Source organism: Rhinolophus sinicus, linkage group LG06, assembly GCF_036562045.2.
Source record: "Rhinolophus sinicus isolate RSC01 linkage group LG06, ASM3656204v1, whole genome shotgun sequence".
Taxonomy (NCBI): domain Eukaryota; kingdom Metazoa; phylum Chordata; class Mammalia; order Chiroptera; family Rhinolophidae; genus Rhinolophus; species Rhinolophus sinicus.
Window position 1 is genome coordinate 9,609,680 of NC_133756.1, and position 27,109 is coordinate 9,636,788.

The 27,109-nt window shown below is 44.5% G+C and overlaps 1 protein-coding gene across 4 annotated transcripts in view; it reads left to right on the top strand.

Annotated features, from left to right (window-relative positions):
- AGO1 (argonaute RISC component 1) overlaps positions 1 to 26,476 on the top strand; it is a 36,636-nt gene extending 10,160 nt beyond the window's left edge. The window contains exons 5-19 of one of the 4 annotated variants that reach the window (XM_019726509.2): positions 265 to 401; positions 630 to 764; positions 915 to 1,002; positions 1,671 to 1,818; positions 5,433 to 5,552; positions 5,918 to 6,040; positions 6,176 to 6,309; positions 9,364 to 9,548; positions 15,463 to 15,622; positions 15,805 to 15,895; positions 16,941 to 17,135; positions 18,863 to 18,997; positions 19,610 to 19,711; positions 20,036 to 20,235; positions 20,479 to 26,476. In XM_019726509.2, the coding sequence (XP_019582068.1) occupies positions 265 to 401; positions 630 to 764; positions 915 to 1,002; positions 1,671 to 1,818; positions 5,433 to 5,552; positions 5,918 to 6,040; positions 6,176 to 6,309; positions 9,364 to 9,548; positions 15,463 to 15,622; positions 15,805 to 15,895; positions 16,941 to 17,135; positions 18,863 to 18,997; positions 19,610 to 19,711; positions 20,036 to 20,235; positions 20,479 to 20,587 (2,062 nt within the window). In that variant the 3' untranslated portion in view covers positions 20,588 to 26,476. Of the gene's footprint in view, positions 1 to 182; positions 402 to 629; positions 765 to 914; positions 1,003 to 1,670; positions 1,819 to 5,432; positions 5,553 to 5,917; positions 6,050 to 6,175; positions 6,310 to 9,363; positions 9,549 to 15,462; positions 15,623 to 15,804; positions 15,896 to 16,940; positions 17,136 to 18,862; positions 18,998 to 19,220; positions 19,347 to 19,609; positions 19,712 to 20,035; positions 20,236 to 20,478 lie in introns of those variants that run through there. The other 3 variants (XM_019726508.2, XM_074334389.1, XR_012497133.1) reach the window with 3 other exon arrangements.
- Positions 26,477 to 27,109: the final 633 nt, after the last annotated feature.

A 27,109-nucleotide genomic window follows, 5' to 3' on the forward strand; every position in this document is an offset into this window, starting at 1 on the left:
AGGCAAGTGTGTATATACAGTTAGATGGTTTAAAGCATTGGCCCTGTCCTTTTTATATATCTCTGGGCCTCATGCCATCTGTCCCTGCAGGGCAGAGAAAGGGTAGAGACTTGCACAAGGTCAGTCACACCACTAGGAAAGGATCAGAGCTGGAATTAAAGCCCTGGTGTCCTGCCTTCCAGGCCAGGGCTCCTCCGTGCCCAGGATGCCTCACAGGGTGGGGGCCTGTGCCCGAGGGACCAGTTCTCTGCCTGTCCCTGCCAGGTACACCCCCGTGGGCCGCTCCTTCTTCTCACCGCCTGAGGGCTACTACCACCCGCTGGGGGGTGGGCGCGAGGTCTGGTTCGGCTTTCACCAGTCTGTGCGCCCTGCCATGTGGAAGATGATGCTCAACATTGATGGTGAGTGGGGAGAGCGATGGAGCCAGGGGCACCCTGAGTCCAGTGACCACACTCCCAGCCTTCTCCCTCCCAGCTCTGCAACCATACTCCTAGTCTACTCCCTGTAGCCCTGGGACCCCCGCCCCATCCCAATACCCTGTAAGGAAGAGGGTGTAAAGAGCAGTACCTCCACTTATTCTGGAAGACAGAGCCTGAGCTGAGCTGTCCCTACCCTGTCTGTCCCCGCAGTCTCAGCCACGGCCTTCTACAAGGCGCAGCCGGTGATTGAGTTCATGTGTGAGGTGCTGGACATCAGGAACATAGACGAGCAGCCCAAGCCCCTCACGGACTCCCAGCGTGTGCGCTTCACTAAGGAGATCAAGGGTGAGGACCCAACTAGGCAGGGAAGGGAAACAGCGTTACTTTCTCTTTAGCCCTAAAAGGAAATCCCCCTGGGATATGTTCAGGGGAGAGGCCAAGCCTGGGAACCTGAGCCACCTATTCCAACCCTGACAAACAGTGTGTGTATCCCAGGCCTGAAGGTGGAGGTGACTCACTGTGGACAGATGAAGAGGAAATACCGCGTGTGTAATGTTACCCGCCGTCCTGCCAGCCATCAGACGTAAGTTGACAGGGTTGCTGAGCCATCCATTGGTGGAGAAGGAGAATATCTTAACACAGGCCCTTCACTCCCTGGCTTCCACCCCCCACCCACTTACCCTGAGAATAAGCCTTGGACTGGCCTGGGTTTTCAAAGATAAGCTATGGGAATTTGGCACCCCTCCCCCAGTCTTCCCAGCTCCATTGATATTCTCCCTACTATTTTTACCTTCCTGGGCTCCACCTTTCCTCCATTGGCCTTTACTATAGATCAGGCATCTTCCCCTGACTCCTGTCTCAGTTTTGTAAATGTTAGAATCTCTTTAGACTTATTCTTCCTCCTGAAAAAGAAAGCTGGGTTCCTGGGCTAGTCCTTGGGGAAGCTGTCAGTGATTTCATCTGCCTTCTTGACCTCAGACTGTACTGGACTGTGAGTGCCTACTGTGTGTCAGGCTTTATGCTCAACACCAGAGATACAGATGAGTCGGGTATGGTCCTGATGGTTGTGGAACTTGCCTCTCAAATCTTTGGCTTCTCTTTTGGAGCCCTGTATTGCCTGCTTTCCCAAGAGTAGCAGTACTCAAGGGGCTGGATAGGATGAAGCCAAGTCTGGGTCTTCCCATGGTTGTAGATCCAGAGAGATGGGATTGAATACTGGGCTCATATACCTCCTTCCCTTCCCCCAAACAGGTTTCCCTTGCAGCTGGAGAGTGGACAGACTGTGGAGTGCACAGTGGCACAGTATTTCAAGCAGAAATATAACCTTCAGCTCAAGTATCCCCACCTGCCATGCCTGCAAGTTGGCCAGGAACAAAAGCATACGTACCTGCCCCTAGAGGTAAGGCTGCCAAGTGACGGCTGGGCTGGGGAACAAGCATTGTACCTATTCACTGATCATCAGAGGTCTGTTCTTCCATTTGTAGCCTCTCATCTTCATTTTGAAGTTTGGAAAATTGACATTCGGAGAGGTATGAGGTCATTTTATGAAATGTAGGCCTCATTCTTACCTGCTAAATTCTTTTCTATTTCCCATCCCGCTCATGTTCTTTCAGGACTGCCAGGCAAAGTTGAAAACTATATTTACTGCGTTGAATAAGTAATTAGTTCGTTCAGGACAGAGATTTCAAATACTCACATTCATGTCCTCTTAATTTCTCTGTTCTCTGGAGCTGGGGATCCTAAGTGACCTAGAGATACAAGTGTACCTTATTTTAGAGAAAATGGAGGTGAATGTTGAATCCTATTTCCCTAATGATGAATGTGTTCTTTGTGAAAAAAATTTAGTCCTAAGATTTGTCATATTTTTATGCTTCAGTAGACCTTTGAAATTAAAGACCTTTGAAATTAAAGAAAGAATAGTAATGCTTCTTAAGTTATAGAATGCAAATATAGAACCATTGGGCTGTGTTTGGTTTGGCATACACTAGCCAAAGTGTTTAATGAGAAACTACTGCTGACTGCTTCATTGTTTAGTTTATTGCTACTCAAAGTGTGGTCAGTGGACCAACACTATAGGCATTACCCAGGAGCTTGTTTGCAATGCAGACTCTCAGATCCCACCCAGATCTGCTAAATCAGAATCTGTCTTTTAACAGAATCCAAAGAGGATTCATCTGAACATTGAGGTTGGAGAATCACTAGCCTAGACTTTTGTCTTACTTTGTTTCAGCAGCAGGAGTCAGATAGCTGGGATCAAAGCTCAAGACTTCGGTGAACTTCTGGGGTTTCAGAACTAACCAGAGGGAGTTAGGCTGCAGGGAGGAGAGATCCCCAAACCTAAGAACTGACTCAGTTAAGAGGTGCTGATGCACAGAAAGTGTGATGAAGACAATATTTTCTCCGAGGTGTAAACGGAAGTCTTTAGGGACGATCCCAACTACGTAGATAGGCTGTAGGTCATATCTACTGCCAGCTAAGGTTTGTTAGCAAGTTATTATAACATTACTTCTGTTTACACAACAGTTTCCGAGGAGGAATAATTTATATAATGACTTATGTTTTGATTTTTACTGTTGTTTGTTTATTTAACAAATGTTTAGTGAGCTCCGACTATGTGTCTTATATATACTTTTTTAGGTGTCGGGAATGTAGAGATTAACACAACAAGTTCCCCGCTGTCATGGAGCTTACATTCTAGAAGGGGGAGATAGATAATAAATTGATAAATAAGGTAGTTTCAGATGGTGGTAAGTGGTACAAAAATAATAAAATAGGTTAAGGGGATAGAAGTAAGGGTGGAGGGGGTTGGAGAGCCACTTTAGTTACTGTGGTCAGGGCAGGCCTCTTTTAGGAGACATTTGAGCTGAGTCCCAATTTAAGAAATAGAACCAAGCTTGTAACAACCTGGGGGAAGAGCCTTCCAGGCAGGAGGTAAATAACAAGTACAAAGGCTCTAAAGCAGCAGGAAACTTGGGTCTTTTTGAGAGATAGACAGAGGCCACAGTCGCTGGCATGTAGTGGATGAGGGGAAAAGTAATAGATGATTTTGGAGAGAGGTTCAGGGTTAAATCATGTAGCCTGGTGGGATTTTTTTGTTTTGTTTTGTTTTTAAGAATAGATTAATTAAGATATAATTCACATACCACAAAGTTCACTCTTAAAATGTCCAATTCACTGGTTTTTTAGTGTATTCACAGAATTGTGCAACTGTCATCACTATTTGATACTAAAACATTTTCATCACCCTCAGAAGAAAGCTCATACCCTTTAGAAGTCACTTACTATTCCTTCCACTGTACACACACACACACACACGCACACACACACACACAGAGCCCCTAGTAATCACTAGTCTTCTGTTTCTGTGGATTTATCTGTTCTGGATATTTCATATAAATGGAATTATATGTGGCCTTTTTTGACTGGCCTACTACACTGAGCATGATGTCTTCAAGGTTCATCTATGTTGCAGCCTATGTGAGAATTTCCTTCCTTTTTAAGGCCGAATAATATTGTTGTATGTATATACCACATTTTATTTATCCATTTCTTCATTGACAGATACTTGGATTGCTTGTATCTTTTAGTTATTGTGAATACTGCGGCTATGAATATAGGTGTACAAATGTTTGTTCTGGTCCCTGCTTTCACTTCTTTTGAGTACATGCCCAGAAGTAGAATTGCTGGATCATATGGTAATTCTGTGTTTAATTTTTTGAGGAATCACCATACTGTTTTCCACAGTGGCCATACCATTTTACATTCCCACCAGCAGTGCATTGCACAATGGTTCGAATTTCTCCACATCCCTACTTCAGCCCTCTTCTTAGTATTGATTCTGTAGCTGAAATCTGTAGAGAGTGCTACAGCTTTAAGGTACCTTTAAGAGAGCAACATTACAGATTTTAATTCTGGATTTTCATTAGTGAACTGATCGATTTGTATGTTGTTTGGGATACAGAGTCGAAGGGCAAATAGATGACCTTGCCCTGGTTTTCCCTACCATTGTTCTGCATGAACTCTGGAAATTAGGGATAGTTCCAGTACTTACATAGTGTTGGCCCTATGGGAGCAAGTTCCATGTTTCATTTCTTCTAAATCCTCACAACCACCTCATGAGAGCTAGTGTTTTTTCCGCGTGACTGAAAATAAACTATCTCAGAGTGGTTAAGAGACCTGTGCCTGCCCCAGGTAACATCACCTAGAAATGACAAAGCTGGGCTTCAAACTCAAGTCTTCTAAACCTACTGGCTCTCTCTACTCTGCCAAAAAGCTTCCTGTTCACAGCATCTCGAATATAGCAGATTGGGGCGTTAAGTCGTGTATATCGCTGGAAAGTCTATTCTGATCTCCATTGTGTTCTGTTGGGCCCCAAACAGAGGAACCAAGTGGCAGGATGTTTTTCATACCAACAGAGGAAACTGTCAGTCAACAAACAGTGATTTCTATAGTCCAGGGGCTCAGTGATCATTTGTAGACTGGGGCTCAAGAGTTAAGAGCCTTCCCCGGTTCTTTTGGTGGGTTGCAGGATGGAGAAATAGACTTCCTGTCACCATTGGAGAGCTGCCTACTACCTTAGGAATCCAGTTTGTATGTATTGACTTTTTTAGTATTCAGAAGAGCTCTACATTGGGTCCTTTGGTAAAAATAATTTATCCTGCAATTTATTGAGTATTTACTGTGTTGCAGAACTGTACTCGGCCCTTTAAGTGCTTTATTTTATTTAGTCTCCAAACAATGCAATGAGATTATTACTGTTGTCTCCATTTTAACACATGGGATCTGAGCCGAGCCCAGATCTGGCTCTGGATCACAAGCTCTTAATCACAAAGTAGCTATATTGCCTTTTGTGTTGCACACGGGTATTTTCTAACTTAGCCTGTGTGTCCAAGAGATTTTGCAGACCCCTTCCCAGGACAGACAGCCAAGGTCTGTTCCCTTACTGGGGGACTCTGAATATAATAGGGTAGATGGAACTCAAGCCAGAGTTACCCACCGTTCTTGTTTCCTCAGGTCTGTAACATTGTGGCCGGGCAGCGCTGCATTAAGAAGCTGACGGACAACCAGACTTCCACCATGATAAAGGCTACAGCGAGGTCGGCCCCAGACCGACAGGAGGAGATCAGCCGCCTGGTCAGTGGGGCTGCAGAGAAACAAACGTATGCTCAGTTGCTCAGTCACTGGGGCCCCTGGTTGCAAGATGCTTTCCTGCCTTGGCAGGACCCTCAGGAGAACACAAGTCTAGATTTGTTTCCTGGGATTCCATAGGATTGCTCTTGCTTCTTGACCCTGTACCTACTTTGCTTTCTTTTTCTTTTTCCCTTTTGTATTACTTCCCTATGTTATCCACTCCCACTTATGTCATCTTCCACTTTCCCTCCTGTTTTAGGGCTACTCTTGCCAGTCTCAGCTGCCCAGGGCATTCTACTTGGGACCCAGAAGGTGAGCAGTATTGCCAAGCTGCTGCTCTCCTGAGATCCCCTTCTTTTGTCTTGCAGATGAAGAATGCCAGCTATAACCTAGATCCCTACATCCAGGAATTTGGGATCAAAGTGAAAGATGACATGACGGAGGTGACGGGACGCGTGCTGCCGGCGCCCATCTTGCAATATGGCGGCCGGGTGAGCAGGGTCAGGGCCACACAACATCTCTGGGCATTTTGGGGGGTGACGGGGTTGTATAGCCAGGGGCTTTTGCTCCCCTACCCACCTGGCTCTACTGAGGCTCACCTGGGCGCCCCCTCTGCCTATCCCCAGAACCGGGCCATTGCCACACCCAATCAGGGTGTCTGGGACATGCGGGGGAAACAGTTCTACAATGGGATTGAGATCAAAGTCTGGGCCATCGCCTGCTTCGCACCCCAAAAACAGTGTCGAGAAGAGGTGCTCAAGTAAGGAGGGCTGGGTTTATGGGTGGAAGGGTGGGAAGGACCCTAGAGTTGCCTGCATTCTCCTACCCCCAAGGGGCCAAGATTTGACCTGTAGTGTGCTATTTCTGATTCTTGGTTCTGCCTTCTTGAACTGTCTGGCACAAACTTCTGCTTGTTCTTTTCTGCCAATCTGGGGTCAGGAGCCCTACTTGTTCAGAGATGATGATTTCAGGGCATGAATCTTCTCATGGAGGCCCGAATTATTTTTTTGTTATAATTATTAACATTGGTAATAAATAGTAGTAGTGGTGACTATAATGTTTATGCCAACATTGTACCTAATTTTATGTCTTCTTATTTCATCTTCACAGTAAGTAGGTGGTGGTATTTCCATTTTCAGGAGACTGAGGCTCAAAGAGGTTAAGTAACTTGTACAAAGTTTGCGTATCAAGAAAGTGTCAGAGTTGGGGTCATATCGGACGGAGGCTTCAAAGCTTATATTCCTAACTGGAGACAGAAAAGAGCAGTTTATTCAGTTGGTCCTCTGAGCTGTCCTCTCCTGTGCACAGAATTTGTTCAGTCAGCTCCAAGGGACCTGAATTAGGTGAACATGAGTTTAAAGGCCTCTGTGGCTGAGGGGCTGGGAGCAGATAACAGTGAAAAAACTGATACAGCCAAGTGGTTTATAGGGACAGGTTAGGGGAATAATCGTCTTGAATGAGTGAATGAGTAATTGGAAGTCACTGACTCTTCCCCACGGTACTTTTTTTTAAAACAGCTTTATTGAGATATGTTTCAAATACCGCAAAATTCACCCATTTAAAGTGTACAGTTTGGTAGTTTCTGCAGTCTTTTGCAGTGGTGGTTTCTTTTCTCTGGATCTTGGGTGGGGTCAGTGCACTGCGAGGCTGAGTGAGTGGCGCTGAGATGCACTCCCTGGTGGGGTCAGCTGGCCTTGGGGTTTTCATAAGAATTAGTTAACAGCAGGCCCTGTTGAATGTGAGGACTTTGGCTGCCCTGCCCCACCTTCTCCACTCACAGGTACCCAACTACTACCATCCCAATTGTAGTTTCTTTTAAATGGGTTCCTCTTGTCCCCTTTCCTTGGTTCTTGGTATTCTAGCCCCATTTAAGCCAGGTTTCTCCTAGCCTTGGCCAAGCATTGGAGAGCCTGTCCTCAGCAATATTGGAAAGGCTCCCAGCTCTCTGCCTTTATGCCTTTGTGTTACCTTGTTGGTAGCTCTGTTCTCTACGTGCTTCTCTCTTATTCCCATGTCCCATTTTTTTGAGAAGCAATTCATTGTTTTGGATATTTTGCGAGTAGAGAAACTGAAAAACGTAGAATCTGAGTTGGAAGGAGTCAGTTTATCAGACATCTCCTTCTTCCAGTGATTCCCAAATGTAGGGGGTAAGAATGTGACTTGTATGCCTGGGTCAGTAGTACCCAGTGGGATGTGTGGCTCTGGGATAAAAATAAAGATTTGGGAGTCTTCAGTCATAGCAGCAGGTGAGACTGTCCTGGGAGAATGTGCACAGTGAACACAGGCTGAATCTAGAACTCAGAAAAACTGGAAAGGAAATAGAGTTCCTAAGTGTATGAGGGGATGGGATTCTGAACACAGTAAAAGGTTATCCTATCCTAAGATAGAGGGGCCAGAGACAAAGGTGGCCGTGGAGGTGGAGGGAATGGATGCGGGAGTACTAGGATCAACCCTCAGAATTTTTCTTTTGGTTAAAGAGGCCCCAATACTTCAGCTGTATTACTTAGGGTAGGCTCTTAAGATCTTCCCCATCTTAGACTTCTCTCAACACTTTGTGGCCCCCAACATTGGACACAGTATCCCAACTGAGCTGGTAGATAGAAGACTGGGAATACCAATTTCCTTTAAGTAGAGACCCACTATCAATGGAATCTAGTAACACACTGGTTTTTTAGTAGCTACATTGCAGTTGTATGTAAGGCAGAGAAATGGAAAAAAATACTGTTTGTAGTCCATCAAAGAGCCGGGCTCTTATTTACAACTGCTAGGTTATATTTCCTTATTCTACATATTTATCTTGAAAATAAATATGTAGAATAATATGGCAAACATCCATGTGTCCATCATCCAGACTTTTGTCATATTTTATTTCTCTAAAGTAAATAAAATATAACAGATAAACTTGACATTTCCTTTATGTCTTCCCTGCTAACCCTATTCCTCCCTTCTGACACAGTTACTGTTCTGAATTATTATGACTTTCCTATCCAATTATACATTTTATATACTTCTATGCATATAAATGATTTTAAATTTTATGTAACAGTATTATACAGTATTTAGCTAGCTTATGTTTTTTAACTAAATATGTGAAAAAATAACTATTTTCCCACTACAAAGGTTTTTCAATGTATCATTGATATTTATATGCTATATAATAGCATCCTGTAAACAATTTGCTTTTTTCTCTTTGTACATTTTTGTTTTTAATCTAAATGCAGGATTTTCACAAATTAAATTTCCTGTTGTTCATTTTAGTCTGTCATTATATTTATGTAACTTAATTTTTTTAATCTATTGCATGTGTGTACCCTCTCTCCCAAGTTTGTCTTCCTTTCCCAGGGTGAAGCCCTAAAGCCAAAGGAAAGAAGCTTGTTTAATTATTTGCTCTCAAGCTTCAAAGAACCAGTAGGAAGGAGCTCATTTTTATTGAGCACGTCCTGTGTTCCAATCACTGTTGGAACCTTATTTATGTTCATTTGAGCAAGGAGGCCCTCCACTTGGGCTTCTGCCTACTGCTATGGACTTGTAACAGAAGCCGTTGCTTGAGTGGGACATGGTGGGGACCCTGAGAATTCCCACAGTTCCCTTCTCTGGGCTCCCTCAGCTCTCTGCTTGTGCCATTCAACACTTAGCAAGCTCTGTCTTGTCCTACTCAACTATACATGTTTTTTACACTAGCTGTGATCATGTCTCATCCACCTTAGACTCTCTCAGTGACTGTCAGTGCTTAGGCACCTATGATGGAGGCATTTGGTCAGAGGTATTAAGGTGGGACTTACTGCCTCCTGTCATGACCATAATTGTGCTGCAGGAACTTCACAGACCAGCTGCGGAAGATTTCCAAGGATGCAGGGATGCCCATCCAGGGCCAGCCTTGCTTCTGCAAATATGCTCAGGGGGCAGACAGCGTGGAGCCCATGTTCCGGCATCTCAAGAACACCTACTCTGGGCTGCAGCTCATTATCGTCATCCTGCCAGGGAAGACGCCAGTGTATGGTACAGTTCTCTTGGGACAGTGGTCACAGTGATGGGACTCTTTTCAGGGAGTTTCCTGGAGGCTCCTGGGGAGACTCAGTGTGGATTCTTAGCTCTAGCCAGAGCCGTCCCTTACTGTCAGTGCCCCTCTTCTAGGAGAAATGTCAGCCTTAGGAGCCATCGAGTCATCCCAGGTCCTGTTTACCTGCTCACACTCCTTTCCAGTAACATTTACTGTGGTCCTCTGTGCTGGTCTTCATGCCAGGCTGCACTGGGCCAGATACAGGGATGGGTTAGTCCAGATTCCTGTTCTTAGGAGAGTGCAGTCTATGAGGACACCCAAGGAGAATGTGTGGTGTTTCTTTCCTGTTAGTGTTCCATTGCCTCGGAATGACTCGGACTTTTTGGGAAGTTTTTGCTTTCTCCCTCTCTTTCCCTCTTTTAAGAATGGGAATGACTAACTATATATATCTCTGGCTCAGTACTTTTCTCTTACTCCGTTTTCTCTCTCCACCTATTACGCTTCAAAGGAAAAGGTGTCCCTCTTCTTACCTTGCTCAACCTGTGTGTGCTCTTGTCCCCATCACGTCTTACTACCTTGGGGACTTTATGTACCCTGTAACCCTCAAACTTCTTCAGATTCCCTGTCCTAGAGCGCATTACCACTCTTACGCCATCTCCTTTAGCTTTTGTCTTCCTATTTTCTTGTTTTTCTTCATACTTTTTGAATGAGTTGTATACATTCCCTACACCCACTTCTTCACCAGCCACTTACTCCGTTGCCTCTGTCATCTACCTTACTTCTGCCTTTCACCTAAACCTCTGTAGAGGATCACCAGCTACCTTTCTCAGTTCTCCTCTTCTCTTGACTAATTAATATTTTCTCCTGTCTCCCCTTACTTATTTTCATCATTACCAGGAATGCCTGGTATTGTCCAGATTTCTGTATGGTATAGTCCTCTTGGGACAGTGGTAACAAGGATAGGACTCTTCTCAGGGTAGCTCCTCTGCCCTCTCTTTCTGTCTTTACATTTTAGTGAAGTTCTCATCCATTTCAGTTACTTCAGTCACCACCTATTATTATCATATGTTATAATGTATTACTGAAATCTTGATCCAACCGTGGACCTCTCTGCAGCTCGCGTCTGGCTCTTTAACCTCTCTCCTTTCCTTCATCAAGAGTTTGTTGATGACCTACTATGTGGGAAACACTGCTTGATCCTGAATACATTGGTGAGAAAAGCAGAGCGATCTCTGCCCTTATAAAGTGTTCTGGTGGACCATCTCTTTAGTAGTTTGTCTTCTTTGTCTACCAGTGAGCCCTTTTATTTACTTCTCTTTTCTGTGACATCACAGTTGTTTCTGGGTACCTTTATCCAGACTGGAGGCAGTCTGTCTTTTCTTTGTTTCACCTCCAGTGTACTTTTTTTACAGTCTTAAGATATATTCCTTGTTCTCCACCCACATTTCTCAACTTAATTCTAATATTTCTTCTTAAATCTTTGTTGAATATGTTACTGCATGAGATTTTGTAACAGTACTACTCCCCAAAAAAACCTTCATTGGTCCCCATTCACAATATAAAAGGTTTTCAGGGCCCTGATCTTGGTTTAACCTTTTCAGCTTTATCTTGTACTTTTCCCTTTCTGGTATGCCACACATACCAGGAAGATCACTTGTTCTGAAATTAGATAGAACTGGATTTTAATCTGGCTATGCCAGTTTACTGGCTTAGGCTAATTACCTAACCTTTCTCAGCCTCATGGATTATTTATATAAAAAACAGCATCTAACAACGATGCCTGGCACATAGTAGATACTCTAAATTCTCATTCCTTGTCTGTGCTGCCCACTCTCTGGTTTTGCTCACATATTTATCTTTGTCTAGGACATCTAAGTACTCTACTTGTTATCCTATACCTTGCGCTTAAAATTCTCTCCATCCTTCAAGTCCCACTTTAAATGTACGTATTCCTTGAAGCCTTCTCTAGTAATTCCACTGGGAGGATGAACTCGTCTCTTTCTGGATTCTTCTAGAAATTTTATCAGGTTGCTGATCAATTACTACCTTGCTTGATATTACTTTGAACAGAGAGTAGATCTGATTCTTAAACCTTCTTCCCTCTACATATATACACCTAAGGTAGAGCCTTCCATGGACATGACACTCAATAATTATGGATGGAAGTTGGTTGACCTCCAATCCATGTCTCTCTTGGGCCTTACATTGATGGCCCTTGGTTGGAAAATAAGGATGCTTTTTAGGAGACCTGCCTTGAGTAATTACCAGAGTTTCTGGTTCCCCCCCATTAAACAGAAAATCCAGTGTTTGGCTTGTCTGGGGAGTATGTAGTGCAGCATGCTTGGGGAAGGCAAGGCTTACTCAGAATTTTCCCTTCCCTGCGCTCAATAATGTTATACCTCTCTACAGTCTTACACCTTAATTAGGACCTTAGGTTTTTACCAGTTAAATGTTATTCCTTGATTTTACCAATAGGACAGTGGGGCCATCTGCCTAGGAATTAAACCTGCAGGTAAGAGAGCAATCTGGTTTTTCTAAAGACCTTTCACCCTCCTTCCTGAGAGGCCAAAAGAATGGAATTCTCTCTGTGATTTTCAAAGCAAGTCCAGTTGCACTGTGGTTGCCCTGAAAGTGTAGAAGGACGGTGTGACATTTGCCCAGTTCTGATCTGGTACTGTCCTGCATCCTGCCCTTCCTTAGTGTTTTTAACTTCTTTTCCTCCACTAAATTGATACTATTTTATATATATACTCTTTTTGTTTTTGAAGTATAATGTACATTTAGAAATCTTAGGTATTCAGTTCAGTGAATTTTCACCAAGTGTCACAGCAGTATAACCAGTACTCAGTTCTGGCCCAGGACATTACCATAACCCCAGGCTCCCAATTGCTAACAACTCCCCATCAGTGGGAACCATTATTATTCTGGCTTCTAATACCATACATTAGTTTTGCCTGTCTTTGAGCTTTATATAGGTGGAATCTAATATGACGTACTTTTTTTGTGTCTGGCTTCTTTCACTCAACATTATGTCTGTGAGATTCATCCATGTTTGTGTAGTTGTAGCCTATGTTATAGCTTTCCATCCTATGAATATAATAGTTTACATGTACTTACCCATTCATTATACTGTCAATGGACATGTTTGGATTTCTAGTTTTTACTATTATGAAAATGCTTCAGTGAACATTCTTGTACATGTCCTTTGAACATGTATACCTATTTCTATTGGGTGTGTATCTAGGAGGGATTTTAAAATATGTACAAATTTACACTTCCATCAGCAGTGTATGAGAGTTCTAGATATTTTATATCTTTACCAAACTTGGTATAATCTCTTTCATTTTAGCCATTCTTATGGATATTTAGTGCTATTGCATTGTGCTTTTAGTTTTGTTTTTTTTTGTTTTGTTTTTTTTAATTGGGGAAGGGGTACAGGACTTTATTGGGGAATAGTGTGTACTTCCAGGACTTTTTTCCAAGTCAAGTTGTTGTCCTTTCAATCTTAGTTGTGGAGGGTGCCGTTCAGCTTCAAGTTCTTGTCCTTTCAGCTTAGTTGTGGAAGGCGCAGCTCAGCTCCAGGTCCAGTTGCCGTTTCTAGTTGCAGGGGGCACAGCCCACCATCCCTTGCGGGAGTCGAACCGGCAACCTTGTTGTTGAGAGGACGCACTCCCAACCAACAGAGCCATCTGGGAGCTCAGTGGCAGCTCAGCGGCAGCTCAGCTCAAGGTGCCGTGTTCAATCTTAGTTGCTGGGGGCAGACCCCACCATCCCTTGCAGGACTCAAGGAGTTGAACTGGCAACCTTGTGGTTGAGAGCCCACTGGCCCATGTGGGAATCGAACCGGCAGCCTTCGGAGTTAGGAGCATGGAGCGCTAACCGCCTGAGCCACAGGGCCGGCCCTTAATTTGATTTTTTTGATTGATAAAGTTGAGTATCTCTTTATATGCCTATTGGCTATTTCACTAGCCTTTTTTGTAAAGTACCTGCTCAAGTCTTTTCCCTTTTTTATTGACTTATAGGTAGTCTATATAATTCCTTTATCGAATATACATGTGTATTACATATCTCTGCTCTGTGGCTTGCCTTTTTACTTTCTTAAATGGATCTTTTTGCTTAACAGGAATTTTTAAATTTTAATGTAGTCCAATTTATCAATATTTTTCCTTTATGGCTAGTAGTACTTTCTGTGTCCTGTTTAAGAATTCCCAAGGTCATGAAAATACTAGTCTCTGTTTTCTTTTCTTTTTTTCTTTTTTTTTTTCCAATTTTTGTAAGAGTTTATTTGACCCAAACTGATGACATATGCCGGGGAGCAAGATCTCAAATGCTCCCAGTCTATGTTTTCTTTAAAAAAAAATTTTTTTTTTTTTTAACCTTTCACCTTTAGAACTGGTCTATTTCTGCCAGATGCTTTCTCTATCCCCTGGCAGTAGTTCCTCTGCTGGTGCAAAGCCTGGGCTCTCAGCCTGCTGCCCACAACTAGAATCAGCAAATGTACCCAGAGTAAAAGGAGCTGCTGAGATTAGCTCATCTCTGTGAGATTGTCTCTCTCTCTCTGGAGTTTTAGACCCTCCAGTTCTCTAAGGAGCTCTCTGCTGCCTTCAAAAAGGTGATTTCTGTATTTTATCTGGCTTTTCTGAATGTTCTCTGTAGAAGCACTGACTTACCACTAACTACTCCATTTCTCTTTGAAATGGAAAGGATCCCTTTAACTTTTTAAAATATGCTCAAGTTTCCCATTGAAAACATACCAAACCCTGCGTCTCCTACTTGGTACTTTGTATCACCAAAATAATTTTTGCTTCTATACATTAATTTTTTGCCTTGATTTCACTAAATCAAAAGGGCGTTTCTAATCTTCATTTTTCTTATCTCTTAGCGACATTTGACTTTGTTGAATACTTGGTTCTGCTTCAAACACTCACTGTTTCCTTGATATTCATGATACAACTGCCTTGATCTCCCTCCTAGTTCTCTGGATTTTTCTCCTGTCCAGAAGTCCTTTGCAGCCTCCTCTTCCTATTCTACAAATACTGGGAGTTCCTCGGGTTTCAGATTTAAGCTCTCTTCTCTCTTAACTCTGTTCTCTTTCTTGGTAATCCCATCAAGATCATGCCTTCACTTACCACCTGTTCCTAAATGCTGCATACATTTTGCATCTCTGTTTCAGACTACTCTTCAGTTTCTACCTGTACCCAGTTGCTTAGTTGATACCATCATTGGGATGACAAAAAAGCACTTCAAACTCAAAATGTCTCAAAAAGAATATATGCTGTATCTATTCTATTACCAAAGCTAAAATCACAGATATTAACCATAAAAACTTTTTCTCCTTACTCACATGTTTATAGTCTCTGTGTCTCTTAAATACCTCTTGAATCTATTTCTCTCCATTTCAAAAACTGCCTTCTTAATATAAGCTACCCTCATTTCTTCCCTAGGTCAGCCTAATGACCACATTCTTTCTCACACCATGGTTCCTTTGCTCTCCTTTGTAGTTACTTTGGCCTTTTAGTTTCTCAAACATACAATGCTATCTCCTATCAGAGTGTGTTTTGCATGCTGTGCCTTCTGCCTGGAATGCTGTCTCCCAACCCCCCCCCCCCCCAAGTCCTTTTTTCCTTTAGATTTCAGTTCATGCAGTACTTTCTCACTTCTTTCTTTTCTGGCTAGTTTATTCCCCTCTGTTATATACTCTCATAGCTCTGTGAAGTTTTCCGTTGCAGCATTTATCATTGTACTTTTTGTGATTTTTAAAATTAGTCACTCGATAATAAGCAATATAAAAGTAGGGACTCTATGTGTTTCTGGTCACCACTGTGGTCCCTAGCCCCTCATAGACTGCCTGGCATCTCGTAGGTATTCAGTGAGTATTTGTGATGCCCTAATTAGTTCTCTCCCTGCTCGTAGCTGAGGTGAAACGTGTTGGAGATACACTCTTAGGAATGGCTACACAGTGTGTGCAAGTGAAGAACGTGGTCAAGACCTCGCCTCAGACTCTGTCCAACCTCTGCCTGAAGATCAATGTCAAACTTGGTGGCATTAACAACATCCTAGTCCCACACCAGCGGTATGAACTCTATTGCCCACTTTCCCTTGTCACACAAGGTGCCGTTCTGGGGATTGCTGAAAAGATAAGACCCTGGCCAGACAGAGTGAATCAGACACAAGGGAGAGGATCAAAATGGGTGCTAGATGGTGCCAGGAAGAGAAGACCCAACTCTCCACCATTGTCTTCTTTTCCTTGTTCAGCTCTGCAGTCTTTCAACAACCAGTGATATTCCTGGGAGCAGATGTTACACACCCGCCAGCAGGCGATGGGAAAAAACCTTCTATCACTGCAGTGAGTGATACTCTCCAGCTTCTTTGTGAGGTTCTCCTTTAGCTCTGAGTTCCCAAGAGTACTCATGATTTCCTTCCCTTAGCTCTGCCACTTGACCCTTCATAAGATCTCCTTTCAGCTAATCATCCCCATTAACACTCTGTTGGTATCTTCATAAAACTATATGGTGTTTTTTGTTGTTTTTCAGTGAGAGTGTAGGCTGTGGACAGAGACTTGTCACAGTTTCCATCACTCCTGCTCTGTATTTGAGTTTCTCTCTCTTTCCCCATGCTCACTTTTGGGATATCGTAGTGACCATATCTCTTCTCTGAAATCCTCTTCCCCCTCCCTACTCCCAGCCACCTAGTAGATTAGTTGTCTCTCTAATTCCTGAGTTCTCTGCTCCCTGTCCCCTAGGGGCTTCTGAATTGCTAGAGGAATCAGGCCTTCTTTCCCACTTCTCTTTCCTCAACCCTCACGTTTCTCTAGGCAGACTGGGCTTATCTCAGTAAATGCAGGGAAAACCTATATTGTGCTTATCCTTATTTTCCTTGTGGTCGTCCATCCTAGGCTCTGACCACTGTCCCCTTTGACTATGATGTTACTCCCACCACCTGGAAGAACACTCTTCACCATGGGTCCTGGGTAGGTTAGCACTTGAATGAGAAAAAGGACAAACCTGTGGTTGGATGAGGTTACTCTGTAAACTAGTAGTGCCAAACCTTCACATGCACCTCTGCAAGGGGGAGGGAAATCACACTTTCCAAGTGACTACTGTGGGCTTGGCCCTGAGCAAGGTGCTTTATATGTACTGTAACAGCACTGAAAGCAGGTGGTATTCTTATTCCTGTCTCCATTTGAGAGGAGGAAAAAGAAGATGAGATGGATTAAGTAACTTCTGCATGTGTGATAGAACAGAGATTGAAACCAGGGTTCATGGAATCCAAAACCCTACTCATTTCGATAGTGTAGTTTTCTTGCTGAGAAGCCTTTCCCCAAACCTACAGTCTGACTATGTTAGGAGGGTGGAGTTTCTGGGGCCTGATCCTGCTCCTTTGATTATCAGGTGGTAGGCAGTATGGATGCCCACCCCAGCCGATACTGTGCTACCGTGCGGGTGCAGCGACCTCGGCAGGAGATCATTGAAGACTTATCCTACATGGTGCGTGAGCTGCTCATCCAGTTCTACAAGTCCACCCGCTTCAAGCCTACGCGCATCATCTTCTACCGAGATGGGGTTCCTGAAGGCCAGCTCCCCCAGGTAGGGCCCACAGTAGGCGGGAAAAAAACCTTTATATTAAGGGTCTAATGGTAGCAGAGAGTACTGCGACCTTTTCTAAGCTATTGGCACTTGGAGGTGCTACTTGGGAACTTCGCTAAATGGAATAGGCTTGGGCGCAGAGATCACAATGGTGAAATGGTGTGTGCAAGCATCCATAGACCCTGCTTCTTGGAACAGAAGACCCTCGGTGCCTGTTTACTAGTTAGCTCATGTCGAAGACTGATTCTTTAGACCAGTGGTTCTCAAACTTGAGCATGTATCCAGGTCATGGGGAGGGCTTGTTAAAACAGTCTGGAGGGCTCTACCCTTAGATGTGCTGATTCGGTGAGTCTAGGATAGGGCCCTAGAATTTGTAGTTCTGACAAGTTCCCAGGTGATGCTGCTTGACTGGAGGCCACGCTCTGAGACCCACTCCTGTTGATTTTTCTTCACAATGTTCCTCCTATTCTTTCTGCCTGCCAAGCCTTCATATATATTTTTTCATTTAAGACTGCATATTCTGTTGTTTAGTATGCTGAACTGTTCTCCTTGACTACCATTTAATAACAATATAGCCACCATTTATTTGGTACCTTTTATGTGCCATCAACTGTGTTAAGCACATCATATGAGTTCTATTTAATGCTTATAGTAGCCCTATGAGATAATAATTATTCCATTTGACAGATGAGAAAACTGAGGCTTGGAATATTAAATGATTTCTTCAATGTCACCCAAGCTAGTAAGTGATGGAACATGGATTCAGACAAGTTAGTCTGCCCAAAAGTCCATGCTGTTAACCATTATGCTATTTCCTCCAAGGCATCCAGTGTTTCCTAAAATACTGGATAAATTTACTGTATCATTTCTCTGTTCAGAAGTGTCTATTAGCTTCATATACCCTTGGGTTAAAATTCAAACTGCTTAACAAAGCCATCAGCAGTTATTAAGCCCTTACTAGGTTTTCTATGGTTTTATTTAATTATCTGTTTAGTCTTCACAGCAGCTTTGTGAAGGCTAGTCTTATTAGTAACTTTGGTAGTTATGGAGAAAATGGGAATTATAGGGTTTAAGTAATTTGCGCAAGGGGATACAGCTAGATAAAACTTGGGTTTAACCCTAGTTCTAATTGATTCCAAATTCTATCCACTCTGCCATCCAGTTTTGACCTCCTATAGCTGATAAATCCAAGGCCACAAGACAACCATTGCCTATGGTTATGTACCTGTGGCTTCTTCTTTAGCTGTTCCATTTTCTTATAATCCTGCTTTTTTGTAGGACTTAATTCATCTACTCCCTCTGCACCCATCCCTGAACTATGTGCCTGCTCTTGTCTCATGGTTCCAACCTTGTTTGCTCTTGAAGCTCACAAGGGAATACCCATTTTCCTCCTGATCCTGTAGTTGACCTTATTTTGGGCATTGTGATTTTAGTGATTTCTCTGTGAACTTTGGTTCTGTCTTGATTTGGGATCTCTTTATGCACAGGAACCAGGTGAGTGCTCTGCTGAGGCCAAGCTCTCTGCTGATGGCCAAGGTTTTATAGGAACACAGGTGAACTACAGAGAAGGCTGATTTGGGCAGGAAGAACCCATCAGCTCTAATGGTTGGGTGTCTTATAAAGGGAAACTGAGCAAAAAGCCCTATTATAAGTGGCAACATCAGAAAGACGTGTGAACTCAAGAGGAGCTGTATGTCTCTTTGTCTCTCTCCTCACCCTGTGCCTAGATCCTCCACTATGAGCTGCTGGCTATTCGTGATGCCTGCATCAAACTGGAAAAGGACTACCAACCTGGGATCACTTATATTGTGGTGCAAAAACGCCATCACACCCGCCTTTTCTGTGCTGACAAGAATGAGCGAGTGAGTGAGGGATTGCGGAAGCTGCCCATACCCTTATCCTGTCTCCCTTCTCTTACTATGAAAGAAGCCCTTGAGATGCTGTCTGGGGATTTAGTCCTTGGCCTCTTCATCCTCTCTGGCCCCTTTCTTCCCCCTAGCTCTTGTGGTCCTTCCTCTACCACCTCCTTCCCTTTGTTCCCCCCTTCTCCCCTCCTTCCCTTATACTTCCTCTCCCTCCTCCTAGCTCCCTGGCCTATAGACCCCATATATAGACCAGCTCCCAGAGAAGGGAAAGGGAACTACCATTTATTGAACTTCTACTATGTGCCAGACACTGTACAAGGCGTCTTCCTCACAGCAGCCCTGTGAGGTAGGTACTGTCATCATCTCCAGTTTAACCTCAGAAAGGTTAAATGACTTGCTAAGATCATATAGCTAATAAACGGTGAAACCAGCTCTTAAACACAGGTCTGTGTGACTTTAGAAGTCCATTATTTCAAGACCCAATACCCTCCGGAACAGCAACTTCTGCTTTACTCTTGGGATTCTGGTGGAGTCAGAGTAGAACTGAGTTGGGGCCCTAGTTAGGGCCAGGCAGGTTTTGGGATCTTGGTTGTCTTTGTCTCTATACAGATTGGGAAGAGTGGTAACATCCCAGCTGGGACCACTGTGGACACCAACATCACCCACCCATTTGAGTTTGACTTCTATCTGTGCAGCCACGCAGGCATCCAGGTAGCTGGGCTATGTCCTGGGGTTTCCAATGGGCCAAAAATTAGTTGACTTTTACCACTGCCTCTACAATATATCAGTCATCAAGTGGCATTCAAATCAGGATTATTGTCTCAGTAGCCCTCCGTGTACTTGAACAGAAGTGTACTTTGAACATCTTAGGCAGGTTGCCCATAAGAAGGGTGCTTTGTGATATAGGTGACTTTGTGTTTGCCTGTTCATGGGTGGGTCTTCCAACTTAGCCATACTCTTAACAGTGATCCTGTTCCTTATCATCAGCCATCCCCTCTGCCCAACCTGGGGCCCCTCACCTTCCTATCTTCCCAGGGTACCAGCCGACCATCCCATTACTATGTCCTTTGGGATGACAACCGTTTCACAGCGGATGAGCTCCAGATCTTGACGTACCAGCTATGCCACACTTATGTACGATGCACACGCTCCGTCTCTATCCCAGCACCTGCCTACTATGCCCGCCTGGTGGCTTTTCGGGCACGATACCACCTAGTGGACAAGGAACATGACAGGTGAGGCCTGAGATCAGGCTGGCTTCCTTTTTGCTTCAGTCTCTGGTACAGACCCAACTTTCCTTGAGTAGAAGGAAATGGGTATTGTTCAATTTGGTGTCCCTGGGTTCACCTGCCCAAATCTGGGTTGTTGTTTTTTTTCCCCCCTTAAGTTGGTGTGGGAATTGGCACTCTGGGGATGGGGGAAGGGATTAGCGGCAGCTCAGTTCACCAGGAAGGACTTCTTTCATTTTTCCTTTTCAGTGGAGAGGGGAGCCACATATCGGGGCAGAGCAATGGGCGGGACCCCCAGGCCCTGGCCAAAGCCGTGCAGGTTCACCAGGATACTCTGCGCACCATGTACTTCGCTTGAAGGCAGAACGCTGTTACCTCATTGGATAGAAGAAAGTTTTCCAAGCCCCAAGAGCTGTGCTGCCCAAATCCAGAGGAATCAGGGAGGAGGGAGGTGGGGTAGGGAGGAGCACAGAAGGCCTTGTTTCCTTCTACAGAGGAGGCAGAGGGGTGGGGAACAGGACCAGTAAGCCAGACCACCAGCCAAGAAATCTCTGATATCCACCTCATGCCCCCCACCCCTCACCCCATCTTGTCACATGGCCCTGACCCCACTGGACCAAGAGGGGCAGCACTGGTGCCCACCATACACACAGGTGTCTCACGTGACTCACAGTGCTAAAGACTCATGCCTGACAGCTTGGTAAGGTCGGCTCTGCAGCCCTTCGGACAAAAGCTGGTAGGTTTGGGTTTGATACTTTAGATGGGAAAGTGAGGGGCTTGAGAAAGTGGGTGGGAGGAGGGAAGGATTTTTTAGGAGCCTTAATCAGAAAAGGTCTAGATTTGTTTAAGAAGAAAAACGAAACCAGACCCAGATCAATATTTTAGGATACAAGATGTTTTAATGGGTTGAGAATCCAGTTTGTAGGAAGATTTTTAATCTCATGGTTTTGGTTGCTCCTCCTCCCCCGCTGCTACCCCTCCCCCTCCTTCCCCTCATTGCTCGCTCTCCACCTTTTCTACCCTACCTTTCACCTCCTCCCTGACAGACATCTAGCCCCTAATAAGACTTAAGGCACTATGGCACTTAGCCCTGAAGTGACACGACCCTGTCTTCCTTCCACCCGCTGGTGGGTAACCAGTGCCTTCCCTGTAACGGTAATGCTGCAGAACTGCAACCTTTTGTACCTTTCTTTGGGGGGATGGGGTGGGGGGGGAGAGGAGGTAGGTGGGGAAGAAATACCCCTAACCCAACAAGCCTCCAACCAGAGCGCCAGCTATTTTGCATTTGAAGGAATTTACTTCCATATTCATTGAGCTTTTAAAAAGATTACAACCTCAAGATGGTTAAAATCCATTGACATTTGCACTTTCAGACCTGACAAGTCTCGGAGCTGCTGTGATGACTGGCCCTTGGCCTTTCCACTTATGCCTCCTTTCCTCCCAATACCCTCCACCTTCCCACCTGCCTGAATCTGGAGTTACTTTCATAGCTTTTCTCACTCTTGGCTTCTTTTTTCCCTTGATGGTCAAGTCTCTTATGTTTCAATATTTCTTAACTGGGGTGTCTTATAACAAACGATCCTTAGGTCTAAAATAAGGAAAAAGCAAAAACTAAATGTTATTTTTATATCATAACTTGAGTCTATTGCCAAAATCTGGAAATCCCTCCCATGCCCAATGAGTTTACATCCCAGAAACATTGAGCCATTAGAAGGAACTATGTACCTGACTTGTTCTTTGGCCTAGGTAAGGGGTGTTTATCTCCCCAAGGTGGGGCTCAGGCTCCATCCTTCCTCTGTGCAGAAAATACCTTTTTCTTGTTACAGGCTCCCTCTGCACTGCCCTGCATTCTTTCCTGCAAGTGCATCTTCCCTTCCTCTGGACTGTCCTCTGACACTTTGGCTCATCCCAGATTCCAGCGTGTCCTATGAACAGGCTGGGTGATTTTGCTGCTCCCTATTGCTTCTGTTTACACAAATGAATTTTTTCTGGTTTCCCACTAGGGCATGTGAGTGGGTGGCATGGGTGTGTGTGTGTGTGTGTGTGTGTGTGTGTGTGTGTGTGTCTCCCCCTGAATAGAGATGGGATTTGGCTGTCTTATAGAACTGGAAATGTAGGGGGTTCTCACTTGGTACCTGCAGGCCTTGAGGCAAGGCCCCCTCTTTCCTTGACTGTTCATTTTCTCCTTTCCCACTGCTTGGGCTGAGAACTTGGAGCTTCAGTGTGGAAATGCCTCTTTGTGAGGAGCCTGGGTTTGGGTTTGCCCCAATCTGGTGATGAAACCACGACACTTTAGACCTAGCTCAGGCTTGGAAGCCAGCTGGAGGAAGGCCGGTTTGAATCCAGGCCTGTGCAGTTAGAGCTACCATTTCCCCTCCCCAGCAGCCCTTGTACAGATCCAGATTTGCTATGCAAAACAGTCTCTCCCAGGTTCTGTTCTGGTTGGCTACTTTGTTCAGCGACTTCACAAAACGTAGCACAAACATTGACTATGGAGGAAGGCATCAGGACTGTTGAGTAACTCCTCCTTTACTTCTTTCCTACTGGCTACAGCATGGGGTGCCCATGGGCACAGCCCAGCTGAAGAACAGAATGGAGGGCCCTGGGAGGAGGCAGCTCACTGGAGAGCCTACATTCCTTACACAAGTGCCTAAAGAGAGTGATGCCAACACTCCGTCTGCCCTGTCCATCACCTTCATAATGATGTCTACTTCGTGTGCAGCCACCCTTAGGGGAGGGGAGCTCTCTTGGGACAATGGGCTCTGCATGTTCTCTTGGGTGCATTTTGGGGCTGGGATCAGGGCACTATTCCTGGAGGGTCCAGTCATTCACCAGCATTTGCAAATATTCATAGGGAGCTGGTGGTAGCCACCTACTCTCAACAGCAAGTTTGTGTTCTCCCCTTTTTCTCTTTTCCTCACTCTCTCCAATTGGTTTTAGAGCTGGGGCTTGAAATGCATTTTTGAGCCCTTTGGCACTACATGTGCCATTCAAGAAATAAAAGCAAAAGAAGCAGCTTGAGCAAGGGCAAAAAAATGACTTCTTTCTTGCTCTGATTTTTTTTTGTTTTTATTCTTTGAGACTTGAAAACTACCCTGACCTTGAGGATTATTCTTGTTTGAAAGATGGTGCTGCAGGTTGGGAGCTGGTGTTGGCAACAAGCTTTGGCTTTCTTAGATTTGGTTTATGTGGTGCTTCTCACTTAAGCTTTGAGGAAGCTCTGGGATGACCCCAGCCTCATTCTCTTAGACAGGCCTCTTGCTCCCTTTGTTCCACTCTCTTGCCTTGCTTTTCCTCTGTCTTTCCCTGGTTTCGTTTTTTGTTGTTTTTTTCTATTCACTCAGCTTGCTTGCCGATCTGCCTGCCTATCTGCCTATGTGATGATGAATTCTTTGCATGGCTACAATGATCCTACTGTTAGCTGGCAAAGTCAGGCCTCGCTCCTTGGCTGCAGAAAACCAAGAGTCTGTTCCCCAAGCCCAGTGATGTCCTCTCTGGGGAGGACTGCCCTCCAGCTTACACAAGGGCAGAGCAGCAGGCATACCCAAATGGCAGGAAATCAGGGGGCTTCTGGCAACTTCCACACCTGTCCACTCCTTGGAGTTGGTTTCTGTCATTGTTTTTTCTAGATCTGGTTCCATTTCTCTCTACCTAGGTCTTCTGTTTTCAGAGGCTCTCTTAGGGTTGAGGTACTTGAGTATCCAGGGTTGGAGGGTTAGGGGATGGACATGGGGAAAGAAGAGAGTGATGGGAAGAGAATGGAGAGAATTTGGATCAGAGGTGGGAAAGGAGAGCACTGCTCATTTTTCCAGTCCAGCCTGACCCATTGTGGGTTGAGGTGCTACGCTGGCCTCGGGATAAGCCTGGGGCTCTTGTTGCTGGACATTTAGCCTTAGAACAGAATAATGCTGAAGAAGGCACCTAACGTGTGAAACCTCTGCCAAGCTCCTGGTTCCCTCTTCCTAGCTAGCTCCTCTTTGGTGAAGCAGCAGTGTTCCTGGAGTTTCCTTTTTCTTGTCCAGAATTCTGTAAAAGACTAGCACGCAAGATGGGCAGCGTCAAGGGGACACTGACTTCTTGACTGGCCCAAGGAATATCTGCAAGGCCGATAGGACAGTGTTTTAGACCTGGTGTCGTGGGTAACAAAGAAGGATGGAAGCTTCTCCTCCTTCAGGGGAAAAGTCATCTCAAACTAGCCAAGGTGCAGTTTTGGAAACGACATCAGGGGAAGCTATTTTTATTTATATTTACTGGGCCTCGGTCAATCCAGGATGGCAGCTGGGATGCCTTCCTTCTTAAAGTCTGATCATGGCAGGGATTTGCAGGACACTCTTTTCTGTTTGGCCTTCTAAGTGGATTGGGGAGAGGGGATGCTCTGATTTTCTCTTTTCCCCCCATTTATTAGGACTTGCTTTCTCCCTGAGCAGGGAGGGAGACGCTAGGTTGGTGCTGTCCTCTTACTCTACTCCTACTGACTTAGAACCTCTGGCTGCTGTTTGGGAGCCCAAGAAAGGAAGTGGAGAGAATGACTCAAAAATCAATCAATCAGGTGGGGAAGGCAGATTTTCTTCTTTAAAAAGGAAAATGAACTCTCCAAGGATTGTGCAAGTAAAGACAATGTGTCGAATGCACCAAGCCCCCTGGTGTAGTAGCAATAAGGAAAAATGAAATGACTTTCCTGTGCACATAGTCCAACCTGATTGGTGTGTGATGTTGGCACTTAGCAGCCATCTGGTGGGCATGTGTGACTACTCTGGGTATTACTTTAGTTTTTTAAACTTTTTCTCCCTCTCAAGTCCAGCATGGATAAGGAAATGTCCCTGGAGCCCCACAGCTGTGTTCTTGTTTGCGTTTGTTTCCCTTTGAGACTTGTGTTTGTGTCCTGCTTTGAGCTGTACCTTGTCCAGTCTATTGTAAAATTATCCCAGCAGCTGTAATGTACAGTTCCTTCTAAAGTAACAGCAGCAGCACAATTCTGTTTTATAAAGACAACGGTGGCTTCTATTTCTAAAGTGCGGTCTCTCTCTCTCTGTCTCTCTCTCTCTCTTTTCCTATTAGCAAAGCAAACTGTTAGATTAATTATATCTCTGATAAACTTTAGGTTAGAATATTAGATTGCTACAAGAGCAGAACCATCACTTCTAAAGGAGGAAAGTGGATGAGACAAATTCCAGAGTGTTGAAACTGCGGATTGTGTGTAATCATACTTGACAGGGCCTCCATTTATTCTTCCACAAACACGCGAAGTATTGTGTCCAGCAGTATTGTGGAGGGAAAGGCAGACACAATTCAAAAATGGGGGAAATCTGTCTCTCTCCTTAAGGTGCTTAAAGTTTGGTGTGGGGGTATGAGTAGCCAAATGGTCCCTTGGTACAGGAGAAAGATAATGAGGGACTGGAAGAAGGCTATAAGGCAATGAAGTTAGAGAAAAAAGGGCAGATTTGAGAAACACTCAGGAGATAGAACTGATAAGACTGAATGGATGATGGAAGGGGAAGAGAGGAGTAGGGGTTGATGCCCAGGTTTCTGCTGGAGCAAGTGAGTATATTGGGACATTCCTTTAACCAAGATGGGGAGGGGGGAGACTGTAGAAGGAAGGTGGTGAATTTTGTGAAGAAAGACAATTAGCCTTGCTTGTATAGACTGAGTTTTGAGGTTCCCATGGGGCAATGAGGTTAAGGTTTCCAGTAAACACTTATGTTTTGGTGCTCAGGGAAGACTACAAAACTGCAATTATAGATAATGGGATTCCTATTCATATAGATGATAGTTAAAGCCATAGAAGTGAACAAGATGGTTTAGAAAAGAGTAGAGTGAGAGAAACATTGTGTACAACTAGGAAACGATTTAAGGGAGGAGGAGAGGAAGCAGAACCTAAAATGAATGTCAAATCACTAGTAGATACCTTGTATATTTTTGACTGATTTAATGAGGTGGAAGAAAAATCCAGAGCATGGAATAGGATCCCAGAAGGTGTGATTAACACCATGAACTGCAGCAGTGAGGAAGGGGTATTTTTTCCTACTCCGTTTATCATTCTCCACCCCATCTTCTCTTGGATTTTATAACTTTATGGTCATTCTCCAGTATTTCTTGAAAATGAGCTTTGGAAAACCTAATTTGAATAATGCTAAGACTAGGACTTCCAAGTTGTTCACCACAACCGCCACCACCACCTCCAGCTTCCTCCTGTCCTCAGGAGATACTTGTAAAAGAATAAAATAAACAAACCTATTTTTGTTCCTAACCAGTGTCATAGATGGTGTTCCAGTGCACTCGATAGCACTTAGCAGCTTGCTGTCTTTATTTTCGTGTCTTGTTTCCCCCCTGAGCCTGTGAGCTCCTGGGAACAGAAACTACATCCTATCCATTTTTGCCATCTTAGGGCCATAGCATGTATTTGTGAATAGAATTGAAATGAACTAGAAATCTGTAGTTTATGCATACATGGGGTTGGGGGCGGGGAATCAAAAGGTGCTATTGAGTACACAGGATGGACTCAGCATTTCTGAATCTTCAGGTAAGCAGAATCTTAACCATATTACCATCATTTCTCACTCTCACCCCAACTTGGAAGTTCTATGGTTTTTGTACCTTAAGCTGATGGTACAGTAGTCAAGCATGTAAGTTGTGGCATTCCTCCCTGCTACTGCTAGCATTGTTATTCTGTGGGAAGATTGCTCAGAGGAGGATTCTGGCACAGGGCCCAGTGAGAAATTTTCAGTGGCAGCTATTATGTACATAAGTGGGCCCTAGCATTCCCCTGGAGGCCAAGTGTTGTGACTTTTCAAATTGCAGACCTAACCTGTGGCTACCACCTGACAAATTCCCTTGGGAGCAAGCCAGCCAGACTCCATGCTCCTTTTTAGAAGCAAGGGTG